Here is an 18,366-nt window from a genome sequence, read left to right as displayed (position 1 = left end):
TAGGTATTTGTAGTTGTCCACATATTCTAAGTCAGAACCGTCCAGAGTAGTGATGCTGGACGGGTGGGCAGGTGCGGGCAGCGATCGGTTGAAGAGCATGCATTTAGTTTTACTTGCATTTAAGAGCAGTTGGAGGCCACAGAAAGAGAGTTGTATGGCATTGAAGCTCATCTGGAGGTTAGTTAACAGTGTCCAACGAAGGGCCAGAGGTATACAGAATGGTGTCGTCTGCGTAGAGGTGGATCAAAGAATCACCAGCAGCGAGAGCGACATCATTGATGTATACAGAGAAGAGAGTCGGCCCGAGAATTGAACCCTGTAGCACCCCCATAGAGACTGCCAGAGGTCCGGACAACAGGCCCTCCGATTTGGCATACTGAACTCTATCGGAGAAGTAGTTGGTGAACCAAGCGAGGCAATCATTTGAGAAACCATGGCTGTTGAGTCTGCCAATAAGAATGCTGTGATTGACAGACTCAAAAGCCTTAGCCAGGTCGATGAATAGGCTGCACAGTAATGTCTCTTATCGATGGCGGTTATGATATTGTTTAGGACCTTGAGCGTGGCTGAGGTGCACCCATGACCAGCTCTGAAACCAGATTGCATAGCGGAGAAGGTACGGTGAGATTCGAAATGGTCAGTAATCTGTTTGTTAACTTGGCTTTCAAAGACCTTAGAAAGGCAGGGTAGAATAGATATAGGTCTGTAGCAGTTTGCGTCTAGAGTGTCTCTCCCTTTGAAGAGGGGGATGACCGCGGCAGCTTTCCAATCTTTGGGAATCTCAGACGATACGAAAGAGAGATTGAACAGGCTAGTAATAGGGATTGCAATTATTTTGGCAGATAATTTTAGAAAGAGAGGGTCCAAATTGTCTAGCCCGGCTGATTTGTAGGGGTCCAGATTTTGCAGCTCTTTCAGAACATCAGCTATCTGGATTTGGGTGAAGGAGAAGTGGGGGAGGTTTGGGCGAGTTGCTGTGGGGAGCGCAGGGCTGTTGACCGGGGTATGGGTAGCCAGGTGGAAAGCATGGCCAGCCGTAGAAAAATGCTTATTGAAATTCTCAATTATTGTGGATTTTTTCGGTAGTGACAGTGTTTCCTAGCCTCAGTGCAGTGGGCAGCTGGGAGGAGGTGCTCTTATTCTCCATGGACTTTACAGTGTCCCAGAACTTTTTTGAGTTTGTACTACAGGATGCAAATTTCTGTTTGAAAAAGCTAGCCTTAGCTTTCCTAACTGCCTGTGTATATTGGTTCCTAACTTTTGTGCTGGTCAAGGGCAGACAGGTATGGAGTGAACCAAGGGCTATATCTATTCCTAGTTCTAAATTGTTTGAATGGAGCATGCTTATTTAAGATGGTGAGGAAGGCACTTTTAAAGAATAACCAGGCATCCTCTACTGACGGGATGAGGTCAATGTCATTCCAGGATACCCCGGCCAGGTCAATTAGAAAGGCCTGTTCGCAGAAGTGTTTTAGGGAGCGTTTGACAGTGATGAGGGGTGGTCGTTTGACCGCAGACCCATTACGGATGCAGGCAATGAGGCAGTGATCGCTGAGATTTTGGTTGAAAACAGCAGAGGTGTATTTGGAGAGCGAGTTAGTTAGGATGATATCTATGAGGGTGCCCGTGTTTACGGATTTGGGGTTGTACCTGGTAGGTTCATTGATAATTTGTTTGAGATTGAGGGCATCAAGCTTAGATTGTAGGATGGCCGGGGTGTTAAGCATGTCCCAGTTTAGGTCACCTAGCAGCACGAGCTCAGAAGATAGATGGGGGGCAATCAATTCACATATGGTGTCCAGGGCACAGCTGGGGGCAGAGGGTGGTCTATAGCAAGTGGCAATGGTGAGAGACTTGTTTCTGGAAAGGTGAATTTTTAGAAATAGAAGCTCGAATTGTTTTGGTACAGACCTGGATAGTAAGATAGAACTTTGCAGGCTATCTCTGCAGTAGACTGCAACGCCGCCCCCTTTGGCAGTTCTATCTTTGCGGAAAATGTTATAGTTAGGGATGGAAATTTCAGGGTTTTTGGTGGTTTTCCTAAGCCAGGATTCAGACACGGCTAAGACATCCGGGTTGGCAGAATGTGCTAAAGCAGTGAATAAAGCAAACTTATGGGGTAGGCTTCTAATGTTAACATGCATGAAACCAAGGCTTTTACGGTTACAGAAGTTATTGGTTATTGATCTATGCAATATAATACATACTTTTGTTTATTTTCTAGCATTCAAAATGTTAGATAGAAATCTTTAAATCCCCAAAACACTCATTACTACTGGGACAAGCCAATTTGCTTGCCCTTAGTACTTTAAACAATGCATTAAGGTAATGTTTTGAAATACTTGCATTGTGTTTCATAATTAATAAACAGTTCAGTATAGACAAAAACATGTATAATGTGCAACTATTTGTAAAACTATGTGCAACTATTGTTGCAAAGCCGAAAGACGCTAATGCCAACGCAATTCAAGAATTACCTATTTTGTATATTTGGCCTTTGTATGAATCACACCCACGAAGTTGGTGTTTCCAGCACCATGCTCCCACCAACTAACCCACTGGAGAACATATGTTTTTAATTAGATAGGAATGAAACATAATAGTTAGGTTAATAGCTGCAACAGCCCTGGGGATGTGTCCAGCCATCACTCACTCACCTGAGAATGAGAACACAAGCAGCAACAAGGGAGTAGGCCAGGAGGGTTCCAATAGACATCATGTCTACTAAGGCTTTTAGGTCAAACAGGAAAGCCATGATCGCTGAGGAATAGGGATGACACAGACACAAGTCAGATACAAACGTTCATTGTTCATACTTATTCATGACTAATAATGATTACATTAAGAGTTCAATGAACCAAAATACAACACAACCACAACCCCACTCATTACATCCTTATACAGCACATTACAGAGAATTACACAGTCATTAATAAAGCAGGTTTATAATCTATTGTCCCAACCAACAGTAGAAAGTGTTTTGGTGATGCACCATACAGTCCATGATTGCTATTACAGACAGTCACAGACACAGGTGTTTAGGGTATATGATGCAGGTGCCTTCAACCAAAAACTCTCTCAGGGTTCAAATGAAAACTAAGACTGGATCGCAAACGGCAACCTAGTCTGGGGAGTTGGTGTGAGATAGTCTGGGGAGTTGGTGTGAGATAGTCTGGGGAGTTGGTGTGAGATAGTCTGGGGAGTTGGTGTGAGATAGTCTGGGGAGTTGGTGTGAGATAGTCTGGGGAGTTGGCTCAGCTTCCTCTCTTGTATCTCAGCACCTGAACACAGTAAGGGACTGATCACCTCTGCATGGTTCAAACATAGACCAGCGGTATGTCAGGAGGCGCTGCTCACAACAAACCCCAACCCCTACCATCCCTCTACCAGGCACTGTGTACTCTACTGAGTCTACCCGCTGGTACCAGCTGCTCTCTGTGCCCGTCCCAAGACCCACTCCCACCTTAACATGTCCTTAGCACTCTTTGTAAAATAGTTATTCTGACCTCAATGGGACTTCCTGGATGAATAAATATTATATAATAAATATAGAAAAAACACCTGCTGGCATCAAAGTCCCTCAACCCTGCACCCTGCAGTCAACCATCTCACTGGGAGAAACCCTGCAGACAGCACTATATGCCTTAACCTTATAGCCTGATAACCTGATACACTTATAGCCCGATAACCTTATAGCCTGATAACCTTTAACCTTATAGCATTATTGCCTGCAAACCTTATAGCCTTAGCCCTAGTCTCAGTGAGCAGAGTAGAGACACACCTATGGACTATACTGAACCTGAAGAAGCTTTCATCTATTAAATGGGTCTGCTGACTGTAGGGCTACAGCACGACTCTGGCCATCTATAGGTCTGCTGACTGCAGAGTTACAGCACTATTCTGGTCATCTATAGGTCTGCTGACTGCAGAGTTACAGCACGACTCTGGTCATCTATAGGTCTGCTGACTGCAGAGTTACAGCTCTATTCTGGTCCTCTATAGGTCTGCTGACTGCAGAGTTACAGCACGACTCTGGTCATCTATAGGTCTGCTGACTGCAGGGCTACAGCACTATTCTGGTCATCTATAGGTCTGCTGACTGCAGAGTTACAGCACTATTCTGGTCATCTATAGGTCTGCTGACTGCAGAGTTACAGCACTATTCTGGTCCTCTATAGGTCTGCTGACTGCAGAGTTACAGCACTATTCTGGTCCTCTATAGGTCTGCTGACTGCAGAGTTACAGCACTATTCTGGTCCTCTATAGGTCTGCTGACTGCAGAGTTACAGCACTATTCTGGTCCTCTATAGGTCTGCTGACTGCAGAGTTACAGCACTATTCTGGTCCTCTATAGGTCTGCTGACTGCAGAGTTACAGCACTATTCTGGTCCTCTATAGGTCTGCTGACTGCAGAGTTACAGCACTATTCTGGTCCTCTATAGGTCTGCTGACTGCAGAGTTACAGCACTATTCTGGTCATCTATAGGTCTGCTGACTGCAGTTACAGCACTATTCTGGTCATCTATAGGTCTGCTGACTGCAGAGTTACAGCACTATTCTGGTCATCTATAGGTCTGCTGACTGCAGAGTTACAGCACTATTCTGGTCATCTATAGGTCTGCTGACTGCAGAGTTACAGCACTATTCTGGTCATCTATAGGTCTGCTGACTGCAGTTACAGCACTATTCTGGTCATCTATAGGTCTGCTGACTGCAGAGTTACAGCACTATTCTGGTCATCTATAGGTCTGCTGACTGCAGAGTTACAGCACTATTCTGGTACTCTATAGGTCTGCTGACTGCAGAGTTACAGCACTATTCTGGTCCTCTATAGGTCTGCTGACTGCAGAGTTACAGCACTATTCTGGTCATCTATAGGTCTGCTGACTGCAGAGTTACAGCACTATTCTGGTCATCTATAGGTCTGCTGACTGCAGTTACATCACTATTCTGGTCATCTATAGGTCTGCTGACTGCAGTTACATCACTATTCTGGTCATCTATAGGTCTGCTGACTGCAGTTACATCACTATTCTGGTCATCTATAGGTCTGCTGACTGCAGTTACAGCACTATTCTGGTCATCTATAGGTCTGCTGACTGCAGTTACATCACTATTCTGGTCATCTATAGGTCTGCTGACTGCAGAGTTACAGCACTATTCTGGTCATCTATAGGTCTGCTGACTGCAGAGTTACAGCACTATTCTGGTCCTCTATAGGTCTGCTGACTGCAGTTACATCACTATTCTGGTCATCTATAGGTCTGCTGACTGCAGAGTTACAGCACTATTCTGGTCCTCTATAGGTCTGCTGACTGCAGTTACAGCACTATTCTGGTCATCTATAGGTCTGCTGACTGCCGTTACAGCACTATTCTGGTCATCTATAGGTCTGCTGACTGCAGAGTTACAGCACTATTCTGGTCCTCTATAGTTCTGCTGACTGCAGAGTTACAGCACTATTCTGGTCCTCTATAGGTCTGCTGACTGCAGTTACATCACTATTCTGGTCATCTATAGGTCTGCTGACTGCAGAGTTACAGCACTATTCTGGTCCTCTATAGGTCTGCTGACTGCAGTTACATCACTATTCTGGTCATCTATAGGTCTGCTGACTGCAGTTACAGCACTATTCTGGTCATCTATAGGCCTGCTGACTGCAGGTCTACAGCACTGGTCTACAACTCTGGTCCTCTAGGGTTCGATTTTGTCTGTCTTCTGATCAGAGAATAATAGGTATGGTTGGTTAACCAGCTGTGTGGCTTCTCTGATAAATTAATTGATCAGTTAGGAGCAACAGAGGGCTTCAAAAGCTTAGAGGACTGGAGCTGTGTACCCCTGCTCTACTGATAATTAGGCATACTACTATGCCTAACTGAATGGATGGGGCAAGTACATCAATAGAGTTTGATTGATGTGAAAGGGATTTTTCCATCATGCTTCCACCACCAGCAGCACATCATTGGCATGCAATCATCACCCGTGCAGAATCAGATGCACAATATTGACCCAACGATGACACAACGTAACCACAGCAGACGAGATGCCACACAAGGCCTCCTCAGGAGCTTACCCGCGGTAGTGCCCGCCGCCATGGTGGCAGCCACAGGCGACTGGCGCTTACTCACTTGGGAAAGAAATTTGAACAGTAAGCCATCTCGTGCCATGGCAAAGAGAATGCGGGGCAGAGGGAACATGGAGCCCAACAGGCTAAGGAGAGAGAGGGGTCAGGGTTCAAACACAAGACACTTTGAGAAGGAATGGACACCTGCACAACTGTGAAAGTGTACGTACCAAGCCCACAAAACTCTGACCAAATAGAATAGAAGCTTCAACAGATGTTTTGATTAATTATGATTGGTCAAAACATGGCTTGGGGGGACATTTTGGTGAATTTTGACAAAGTCACCGGACTTGTTACTCTCCTTTTGGGCAAGGATGATTTTATCTGCATAATATCCTTTCACAGTTGATTGGTGGATACAGTTTCAGCAGCAGTGATGTCAAAGCACTTTCCCCAGCTCTCACCTGCAACTACACCGGAGCTCATTGTGGCAATAAGCGGGGTCTTCGTCTTAGGATTGATTCGGGCTAAGGCTTTGAAAAGCACCCCATCCTCTGCCATAGCATAGATTACACGTGGCATAGGGAAAATGGAACCCAGCAGACTGCATGGAACAGCAGAGACATGCACAAGGACCAACACGTTAGTCAGAAGCCCCCAACACACACCGACACTTACACAATACACACCCACACAGTCACACACACACACACACACACACTGTACACACAGGAAAGTCATTTCACCAAAGCTAAAGAGCATAATCACAGAGACGGTGTATTTCTTGTCTTATGGCCCCATTCTTCCACTGTTGCTGACAGCATCCCCACTATATCACCTTTCCTGAAGCTCTCTGAAGGTTATTGCAAATAGGACATTGCTCGGGTGTTATTTTGCAGCCTTTAAAAGGCCTGAAGGAAGACCCAGGGGACCCAGAAAACCCAGAGGAGAGGAGAGTTATTGATGTATTAATGGGCAATACTCTTAATGCCAACATGTATATCAGGGTTCCCCAATAGGACAGCCAGGAAGTTATTTTATTTGCCCCCCCCCCACCCCCAAGTTTTCAAAGCAATTTAAAAAAAAAATCTTTGTTGGACATAAGACTATAAAATCACCAGGAAATCAGAAAAAAAAGATACATCTGTTCCCAATTATTCCCACGCATAAATAGAGAGGCATCTGTGATCCTATCCCAATGTAATCAAGGTTTGAAATTATTCTGTTTTTGTCAAGTACTATACAGTGCATTCGGAAAGTATTCAGACCCCTTGACTTTTTCCACGTGTTGTTATATTACAGCCTTATTCTAAAATTGATGAAATATGGATGAAATTTCCCTCATCCATCTACACACAATACCCCATAATGACAAAGTGAAAACAGGTTTGTAGAAAGTTTTGCAAATGTATTAAAAATCAAAATCAGAGATACCTTATTTACATAAGTATTCAGACCCTTTGCTACAAGACTCAAAATTGATCTCAGGTGCATCCTGTTTCCATTGATCATCCTTGAGATGTTCCTACAACTTGATTGGAGAACACCTGTGGTAAATTCAATTGATTGGACATGATTTAGAAAGGCACACACCTGTCTATATAAGGTCCCACAGTTGACAGTGGATGTCAGAGCCAAAACCAAGCAATGAGGTCAAAGGAATTGTCCGTAGAGCTCCAAAACAGGATTGTGTTGAGGCACACATCTGGGGAAGGGTACTAAAAAATGTTTGCAGCATTGAAGATCCCCAAGAACACAGTGGCCTCCATCATTATTAAATGGAAGAAGTTTAGAACCACCAAGACTCTTCCTAGAGCTGGCCACCTGGACCAAACTGAGCAATCGGGGGAGAAGGGCCTTGGTCAGGCAGGTGACCAAGAACCTGATGGTCACTCTGGCAGAGCTCCAGAAATCCTCTGTGAAGATGGGAGAACCTTCCAGAAGGACAACCATCTCTGCAGTACTCCACCAATCAGGCCTTTACTGGAGAGTGGCCAGACGGAAGCCACTCCTCAGTAAATGGCAAATGATAGCTCGCTAGGAGTGTGCCAAAAGGCACCTAAAGACTCTCAGACCATGAGAAACAAGATTCGCTGGTCTGATTAAACCAAGATTAAACTCTTTGGCCTGAATGCCAAGCATCTCATCTGGAGGAAACCGGTGGTATTGTGTGTAGATTGATGAGAACATATATTTTTTTTAAATGTAGAATAAGGCTGTAACGTAACAAAATGTGGAAAAAGGGAAGCGGTCTGAATACTTTCCGAATGCACTTTATTGCGCAATAATTACTTAAGTAGAGTTGTCAGAGATTGATGTATTGATGTGATGTGTGAGTTACAGTATGAGGCTCTATAGTGGGAAGCCCAGGACCCAGGAAGGAACTCAGTGAACCAAAGGATAAGAAAGATAGAAACAAGTCAAACAGCCAATATCATCAACCCAGAGATATAGCACATCAAGACAGGCAGTTCTCTCAAAACAATATGACTGCAGCTTGGCAGTAGGACAATTAGCAATGAGAATCAATCCAACACATAGACAGTCATTGTAGATTTCACATTATTTTGGGCTGGATAGGCTAGTTGTCTTGATAATAATGCTCAAAGTTAAACTCTTTTTAAAATAATTTCCCCCAATTGAAACCCAGAGAAATCTAGTTAAAACACTACAACAATTAAAAACCTGTTATTCCATTTATTACTTTGTCTTTATTGAGTCTCATCACATTTGACCTAACGGAAAGCTACACGGTAAGCATCCTGTGAATAGCATCACATTCAAGCATGCATAGGAAATGTCCATTACCTGGTTGACAGGGCACACAGTGACCCCACAGCCACCAGATATTTAGCTGGGCCCCAGCCCACATATTCAAAGGCCATGGGCAAGGGGCTCTTCTCATCCAGTAGGTAGTAGGGCATCATGAGGGTGAGGGCAGCAGACACACCAAAGTACGCCAGAAAGCACACCGTCAGAGACACCACGATGCCGATGGGAATGGCTTTTTGAGGGTTCCTTACCTCCTCACCTGGTATACACACGCATACACAGATACAGGTCAAATTCAGATTCAGATCCCCTAGTGGTTTAGGTTGACCTATGGGATTATTTGACTCTGCAACCATGTACCTTGTTGATCCATGATAGTGCATGTTTTAAGATGGAATGATCTACATTGATGTTGGGTATTGTCTTAAAAGACACACCTGTTGTTGCGATGCAGTCAAATCCGACAAAGGCATAGAAGCAGGTGGCAGCTCCAGCCAGGGTCCCACTGAAGCCAAATGGCATGAACCCCCCTGCACCATAATCACTGGTCACATTAGCAGTCACAGACAGGTTCCTGGAATACATAAGGGGGGTAAACAGAGGGGCATACTGAAACGTTACTGACACATTTCAGTGTTCATAATATTAGTAGTGGGACATATGGTGATTGATTGTGAGCATATTCAAGTATGGATTATTATAAAGCATAAAAGCATGCGTGCCTACGGAAAGTATTCACACCCCTGGACTTTTTCCACATTTTGTTGTTACAGTCAGAATAAAAAAAATGATTAAATTGAGATTTTATGTTTATGGCTTACACACAATACCTCATAATGTCAGTGGAATTATATTTTTCAAAATGTTTACAAAATCTGAAATGTCTTGTCAATAAGTATTCAACCCCTTTGTTATGGCAAGCCTAAATAAGTTCAAGGGTAAACATGTGCTTAAAAAGTTGCATAATATGTTGCATGGACTCTGTGTGCAATAATAGTGTTTAACATGATTTTTGAATGACTACCTCATCTCTGTACCCCATACATCCACTTATCTGTAAGGTCCCTCAGTCAAGCAGTGAATTTCAAACACAGATTCAACCACAAATACCAGGGAAAGGGCACCTATTGGTAGATAGGTAAAAATAAAATAAAAAAAGCAGACATTGAATGTCCCTTTGAGAAAGGTGAAGATATTAATTACACTTAGGATGGTGTATAAATACACCCAGTCACTACAAAGATAAAGGAGTCCTTCCTAACTCAGTTCCCAGAGAGGAAGGAAACCGCTCAGGGATTTCACCATGAGGTCAATGGTGACTTTAAAACAGTTATAGAGTTTAATGGCTGTAATAGGAGAAAACTGAGGATGCATCAACAACATTGTAGTTACTCCACAATACTAACCTAAATGACAGAGTGAAAAGAAGGAAGCCTGTACAGAATATAAAAATTCCAAAACATACATCCTTTTTGCAACAAGGCACTAAAGTATCCCACTGAAGGAAGCTAAGCAGAGTTGGTCCTGGTCTGTCCCTGGATGGGAGACCAGATGCTGCTGGAAGTGGTGTTGGAGGGCCAGTAGGAGGCACTCTTTCCTCTGGTCTAAAAAAAATATCATAATGCCCCAGCGCAGTGATTGGGGACATTGCCCTGTGTACGGTGCTGTCTTTCGGATGTGACATTAAACGGATGTCCTGACTCTCTGTGGTCACTAAAGATCCCATGGCACTTATCGTAAGAGTAAGGCTGTTAACCCTGTCCTGGCTAAATTCCCAATCTGGCCCACATACCATCATGGCCACCTAATCATCCCCAGCTTCCAATTGTCTCATTCTTATCCCCTCCTGTCCACTGTAACTATTCCCCAGGTCGTTGCTGTAAATGAGAATGTGTTCTCAGTCAACTTACCTGGTAAAATAAGGGTTAAATATAAAAATATTTAAATAATTAATACTGAATAATACTGAACACAAAGTGTTATGTTACTGAGTGTCACTTTCCATATTTTCAAGCATAGTGATAGCAGTATCATGTTATGGGTAATCTTTAAGGACTGGGGAGTTTTTAAAGATAAAAAAATATATGGAATGGGGCTAAGCACAGGCAAAATCCTAGAGGAAAACCTGGTTCAGTCTGCTTTCCACCAAACACTGGGAGATGAATTCACCTTCAACACAAGGCCAAATCTACACTGGAGTTGCTTACCAAGAAGACAGTGAATGTTCCTGAGTGGCCGAGTTACAGTTTTGATTTAAATCTGCTTGAAAATCTATGGCATAACCTGAAGATTTTTGTCTAGCAATGATCAACAACCAATTTGACAGAGCTTGAAAAATTTTGGAAAAGAATAATGGGCAAATGTTGCACAATCCAGGTGTGGAAAGCTCTTAGAGACTTACCCAGAAAGAATCAGCCTGTAATCACTGCCAAAGGTGATTCTGACATGTATTGGCTCAGGGTGTTGAATACTTATGTAATCAAGATATATTAGTGTTTTATTTTTCATTATTATTATTATTTATTTTTTACAAATGTTAAAGTTTTGGCTTCCATTTTGTAGATTTAAATCCCACTTTGTAACACAACAAAATGTGGAAAAGTCAAGGGGTGTGAATACTTTCTGAAGGCACTGTACATACATATTGTATTTATTGAGATAGGACAGTGACGAGGAGACAGGAAAGTAGGAGAGATTTTGAGTCATAAGAGCATGGGTTGGACCCATGAACCTATGCTGACTCTGGTATACATGTGCCAGGGTCTGCAGCCAAACAGGCCACATCGATAAGAAATCTTGTGAAACACTTAGTGTCCTCACAATAGCCAGGTCACCTCCAATCCTTACCGTTTAACAATGGTGACATTGATGAGAGTTTCTTCAGAGATTTTCCAGTTGAGTGTGTCTCCCTTCACGAAGCCAGAGACGATGACAAACAAGAGGACCAGCACGTTGACAGCAGTGAAGACCTTGTTCACCCAGGCTGACTCCTTCACTCCAAACGACAGGAGGCCTGAGGGAGGAAACAACAAAGAAGAATATAGAGTCCAACATACTCCGCATCAGGGACTCAACTTACTGAATAAATACACAGTGTCACATGTGCAGGGTTGGGGAGTAAATTATTACTTGTAATCAGCTACGTGTAATCAATTACAAAAAACCTGTTACTGTAATCAGTTACGTCACCAGCTAAAATATTGTAATCAGATCACAGATAACTTTTGGAAAACTAGATTATTAATTATTTGATTACTTTTAAATTCAGAAAGGATGTTTGCGAAAAAATACATTGACAAGTTTAAGTTTGTTCCACCTGAGCGAGTCTGACCACAGATCAGAGACCACTAGGATGACACACCAAATGTGTTTGATGGATAATTTTTGTCTTCTTCTAATTAAGGGGAAAGTAATTCAAAAGTAACTGAAAGTAATCACATTACATTACAGAATTTGGGTAATCCAAAAGTAACGTTACTGATTACAATTTTGGACATGTAACTGTAACGGATTGCATTTATAAAATAAACTACCCAACCCTGGGTTTGAGACATGAGTGTCCATGATATGTGAAGAATGTTACACACCTCCAGCCCATGTATTGAGTAAAGGTGAAATATTTATCTTACATCTTGTTAAATACCTACCAACTATCATCTGAGATGATGTTTTAAGTGTTACATTTCTGGTCATTTTGTCAGGTGATCCAAACCAAAGGTATATTATTATCATATCCTAACCCTAGGAAACTAACACCACTACTCCCAGTATCTAAGACCTTTAGAACAGCAAACATTGCATCTCTATGGAGGTTTGCCTTCCGGAACATTGGAGTAATCCAATCACTGCAGTTTAGAGTTTTTGGCTCAGCAGCAGTTAAAACACATGATGACTTTTAACAGTTTCTGATTGTTCCACAGAAAAGTCTTGTTGACATCTACACACAGTGTCCCTCTGAAAGTGGTGAACTCTCTAGCCATGTCAAGCTTCTGTGTAATGTGTAACAGTAGCTTCAGAGGGCTTGTCAGTTCTCCTGAACAGAGAGGAGCACTGCCTGGGTAGCTCTGACACCGACAAGGCAGACATTCAGGGAAAGAGGGCCTCTCCACCATGTGAGTACTACCACTCACCAAACAACGTTCTGCCATTCCTTATTACATTGAAAACGTGGACCAAAAAATTGCTGCTTATACGAATGCCCATTGATATGGAAAAAATACCCATTCCAATTTCTGTTGATATACAGTTCTGACAGTCAGCGGATCAGATGTAGTGTGCGTCCCAAATGGCACCCTATTCCCTATATAGTGCACTAAGTTTGACCAGGGCCCTATGGCCCTAAAGTAGTGCACTACAAAGAGAATAGGGTGCCATTTGGGACAAAGAGGTAGAGTTCTAAACAGCAGCTCAGTTAGCCACAGTTGCTACAGTTCTTTACCTGACAGAAGTAGAATGAGACAGACTGCAAAGAAGTCTGGGTAATGAGCCAGGCCTGGAGAGTTCATGCTGAAGTAGGTCTTGCAGAACGTCTCAATGTGTCCTCCAATCAGCTCATCAAATGTCCCGCTCCAAGCCCTGGCCACACTGGAGGTGCCTGTGAGAGGGGAATATAGAGTAGAAATGTTCTACCTTTATGTTCCGTTAGCAGTCAAACTCAGCATAGTATGTTACTTCAAAATAAAAGTTAATGCGGACAGTATAGTATATTTAGACCGCTATAACAAACTCACCTATCACATAGGAGAGGATGAGGTTCCAGCCAGTGATGAAGGCCCACAGCTCTCCAACTGTTACATAGCTGTACAGGTAGGCTGAGCCAGTCTTGGGCACACGGGCTCCAAACTCAGCATAGCAGAGGCCCGCCATGACAGAGGCCAGGGCAGCGATGAGGAAGGAGACCACAATGCTGGGGCCTGAGTTTCCCTTGGCCACCTCTCCAGCCAGAACATAGACCCCAGCCCCCAGGGTGCTGCCCACGCCCAGGGCGATGAGATCCACGGTACCCAGGCAGCGGCACAGCTTGGAGTCCTCCAGACTGTTGAGATCCACCACCTTCCTCCTCACCAGGGAGCGGCCGAATGACAACACATGACCCATCATCCTGGCAGCAAGGACTGGGGGAGGGGAGAACATGGTTTAGTGTGTGTGAGTGTGTGTGTGTGTGTGTGTGTGTGTGTGTGTGTGTGTGTGTGTGTGTGTGTGTGTGTGTGTGTGTGTGTGTGTGTGTGTGTGTGTGTGTGTGTGTGTGTGTGTGTGTGTGTGTGTGTGTGTGTGACAGTGTGTGTGACAGTGTGTGTGACTGTGTGGGTGTGTAACTTTGTGTGTGCGTGTGTGCGTGGGTGTGTGTATAGTGCGGTACGGTTTGATACAGAACACAGACAAAGCTGAGGAAATGCATTTTCTTTATTATAGTACGGGTGGAGACAGGGACATGTCTCATCAAAGCTACAACTCAGGGGGGGGGGGGGGGGGGGGGGGGGGGTGGTCAAGCCAGTTGAGATAACACCATGGTTACTATTGACGTTCTTGCTGTATATATTTGGATAGGGGCTCGTTTTAGCATTCAGGAGGCAAATCCATTGTGAAGCCTGAAGTCTTTCAGCAGGCCAGTTTGTTTTGGCAAGGGGCTTCCTCTGAGTTTGAGCAGCCCTTTCTAAAAGGTCCCCTCATAAATCCTATAGAAGAGCAGACCTTCTTAAAATGTCCCCTCATGAATCCTAAAAAAATGCCTCAAGCTGCAATTACATAACCTGGGAAATAAAAACGAGTACCCGATTTTGACAGCTGAAAGCCGTTATGAGCAAACCATTGATTAACCATGTCATATGTGTGTCAGAAGATGAGAGTATTGGCCAACACTTTGTTGTCACTATAGCAGATCCTCATTGTATCCTCATTATAACCCTTTGTCCGGGGGTACGGTGCATGCAGACCTATACTGGGGTCAGAAATGGCACCCTATTCCCTTTATAGTGCACTACTTTTGACCAGGGACCATCAAAGGTAGTGCACTATAGAGGGAATATGGTGCCATTTGGGACGTAGACCTAAAGACTCAAATGGCTGAACAAGAGGCCTGAGGGTACTCATATGATATAATAGGGCCATTACTTTGGCTCTGGTTACTAATTGATGTACCGTACATCTATAAAGAGAAAATGCAGAAGTTCAAACGCATAGCCTCGCTGGGCTTTAATGCAACACTGTCTCTTTGTATTACTTTGATTGTGGGGGAGCTTCGCAACAAAATCTTTCAACAAATGTATTTATATGCAGGTTTTCATTTGATGTATTTGTCTATGTCTAGGAAGTGGAAAAAAATAACTGTTTGTACCCACTGCTCTCTAATGAATAGTTTCAGCTTGTGACTGAAGTTAAATCTTCTTCTTTTCAACCAGCACATTTAGCATCTGTGTTTTGAAAGAACACTGACTTCCATCTCACTGGGTTTTTAATGAACACTGACTACCATCTCAATGTGTTTTGAAAGAACACTGACTACCATCTCACTGGGTTTTTAATGAACACTGACTACCATCTCACTGTGTTCTTAATGAACACTGACTACCAATTCAATGTGTTTTTAATGAACACTGACTACCATCTCAATGTGTTTTTAATGAACACTGACTACCATCTCAATGTGTTTTTAATGAACACTGACTACCATCTCAATGTGTTTTGAAAGAACACTGACTACCATCTCACTGGGTTTTTAATGAACACTGACTACCATCTCACTGTGTTCTTAATGAACACTGACTACCATCTCAATGTGTTTTTAATGAACACTGACTACCATCTCAATGTGTTTTTAATGAACACTGACTACCATCTCACTGGGTTTTTATTTAACACTTACTACCATCTCAATGTGTTTTTAATGAACACTGACTACCATCTCAATGTGTTTTTATTTAACACTGACTACCATCTCAATGTGTTTTTATTTAACACTGACTTCCATCTCACTGGGTTTTTAATGAACACTGACTACCATCTCACTGTGTTTTTAATGAACACTGACTACCATCTCACTGGGTTTTTAATGAACACTGACTACCATCTCAATGTGTTTTTAATGAACACTGACTACCATCTCACTGTGTTTTTATTTAACACTGACTTCCATCTCACTGGGTTTTTAATGAACACTGACTACCATCTCAATGTGTTTTTAATGAACACTGACTACCATCTCAATGTGTTTTTAATGAACACTGACTACCATCTCACTGTGTTTTTATTTAACACTGACTTCCATCTCACTGTGTTTTTAATGAACACTGACTTCCATCTCACTGGTTTTTATTTAACACTGACTACCATCTCACTGTGTTTTTAATGAACACTGACTTCCATCTCACTGGGTTTTTAATGAACACTGACTTCCATCTCACTGTACATTGTTGCCCATTAAAGTGTGTCCTTTTCATCCCAGAGAAATGCTATGCTCCATCTGACAATACATTAACATACCAATCTGACCTCTATAATGGCCAATTCAGAATACAGTTGAGTTGCACTAAACAGTGGGAGGTCCTCATAATGCCCTACCAAATCCCTTTGATAGAGGCTGCCATGTATTGCTAACACTTTAAGTACTACCGTTATAAAAGCTGACATTGTAAGTAGTTATTACAACTTTTTAAGCAGTTATTACAACTTGTTAAGCAGTTATTACAACTATGAGCTAACATTACAACACATACACATATAATATCAAGCGGGCACAGTCGATAAGTCGAATCAATAGATGGATATATAGATAGAATGCATGTTATGTCTATAAGTCTATGCAGACTCCTCATAACACACCACCTACCTGTCAAGAAGACAAAGACGAATATATGGTATTCAAGTTTCAACTTTGTTAAATATGGAGACACTCAAAGGTCCTGTGCACCTCACGCGGACCGGACAGAAAACTTCCCTAGATTCCTCTCCAACAGGAAGTCACAGGGAAGCAGGCCACACAGGGAGCTCATGGACTACAGACAGAGACCAGGCTCTATGTAAAGTTCACTACCTCTGTCTGTTCACAGCTCATGTTCTCTGATATGTAAACCAGTGTAGAGTACTAGGCTATTTTTACTCCTCCCCTCGCTCCATCCCCAAAATATCTTTCTTCATAAGCTCTTCCCCTGCCATACCCCTGGCCCGAGCTACTGAACCATCACCACTACGGTACAGTGACCCCCCCCCCCGAGGAGGGAGGGAACAGGGGAGGACGAAGGGGTGGGTAATAGGGTAATGAGGGAGAGAGAGGGTATCTGGTCCACGATTGTGTTCAGAGGGAGGCAATAATGTACCACAATAAGTCCAGATCTTCAGGTCAACAGCCCACAGACCATGAGAGGGAGAGGGAGAGGGAGAGGGAAAGGGAGAGAGGGACAGAGGGAGAGGGGGACAGAGGGAGAGGGGGACAGAGGGAGAGAGAGGGAGAGGGAGACAGAGGGACAGAGGGAGAGAGGGAGGGAGGGAGAGAGAGGGAGAGGGAGAGAGGGAGGGAGGGAGCAGGCATCTTTCTCTCTCCCCTTTTTTACTTAAAAAATGTTATTTCTAATGCACACACATGCCAGACAGAACCCAGCTGCCTGGGTACTTACTGACCACTGATAAATGGTTAGGCATCTAACGTTGACAAACATTGAAACAGACACATCTGTTTGCTCAGTGCAGCCTAGGGGAGTGCTGCTAAAAGCATGGGTGCTGATTGGTCAATGGGGTGGAGGAGCTGCTAGTGCCAGAGGTATAGAGTCCTTTTAATGGAAGACAGTTGCACAATGTTCCCTTCGCAACTAGAGTCACAGCCATCAAAGTATTGAATCAATACTATCCTAGAGATCCATTTACATACTGTACTGTAAAATACAAAAAGCCCAAAACACATTCATATACTTGATTTATAGTTGAAAATATCACATATTTGCTCTCTCTCTCTCTCTCTCTCTCTCTCTCTCTCTCTCTCTCTCTCTCTCTCTCTCTCTCTCTCTCTCTCTCTCTCTCTCTCTCTCTCTCTCTCTCTCTCTCTCTCTCTCTCTCTCTCTCTCTCTCTCTCTCTCTCTCTCTCTCTCTCTCTCTCTCTCTCTCTCTCTCTCTCTCTCTCTCTCTCTCTCTCTCAATTCAATTCAATTCAATTCAAGGGGCTTTATTGGCATGGGAAACATGTGTTAACATTGCCAAAGCAAGTGAGGTAGATATTATACAAAAGTGAAATAAACAGTACAAATTAACAGTAAACATTACACATACAGAAGTTTCAAAACAATAAAGACATTACAAATGTTATATTATATATATACAGTGTTGTAACAATGTACAAATGGTTAAAGCACACAAGTTAAAATAAATAAGCATAAATATGGGTTGTATTTACAATGGTGTTTGTTCTTCACTGGTTGCCCTTTTCTTGTGGCAACAGGTCACAAATCTTGCTGCTGTGATGGCACACTGTGGAATTTCTCCCAGTAGATATGGGAGTTTATCAAAATTGGATTTGTTTTCAAATTCTTTGTGGATCTGTGTAA

General features: G+C 43.1%; 1 protein-coding gene across 2 annotated transcripts in view; it reads right to left on the bottom strand.

Moving 5' to 3' along the window:
* Positions 1-16,907, bottom strand: part of slc7a2 (solute carrier family 7 member 2) — a 30,824-nt gene extending 13,917 nt beyond the window's left edge. Inside the window, exons 1-8 of one of the 2 annotated variants that reach the window (XM_039012461.1) lie at positions 16,662-16,907; positions 13,567-13,950; positions 13,275-13,430; positions 11,684-11,849; positions 9,274-9,410; positions 8,873-9,095; positions 6,529-6,668; positions 2,658-2,760 (exon numbers count right to left, since the gene is read on the bottom strand). In XM_039012461.1, coding sequence (XP_038868389.1) covers positions 2,658-2,760; positions 6,529-6,668; positions 8,873-9,095; positions 9,274-9,410; positions 11,684-11,849; positions 13,275-13,430; positions 13,567-13,936 — 1,295 coding nt within the window. In that variant the 5' untranslated portion in view covers positions 13,937-13,950; positions 16,662-16,907. Of the gene's footprint in view, positions 1-2,657; positions 2,761-6,073; positions 6,211-6,528; positions 6,669-8,872; positions 9,096-9,273; positions 9,411-11,683; positions 11,850-13,274; positions 13,431-13,566; positions 13,951-16,661 lie in introns of both variants that reach the window. The other variant, XM_039012462.1, reaches the window with a different exon arrangement.
* Between the last annotated feature and the right edge of the window lie 1,459 nt (positions 16,908-18,366).

The sequence above is a fragment of the Salvelinus namaycush genome, chromosome 17 (genome assembly GCF_016432855.1).
Source record: "Salvelinus namaycush isolate Seneca chromosome 17, SaNama_1.0, whole genome shotgun sequence".
Lineage (NCBI taxonomy): Eukaryota > Metazoa > Chordata > Actinopteri > Salmoniformes > Salmonidae > Salvelinus > Salvelinus namaycush.
This window is presented reverse-complemented; position numbering and strand designations above follow the sequence as displayed.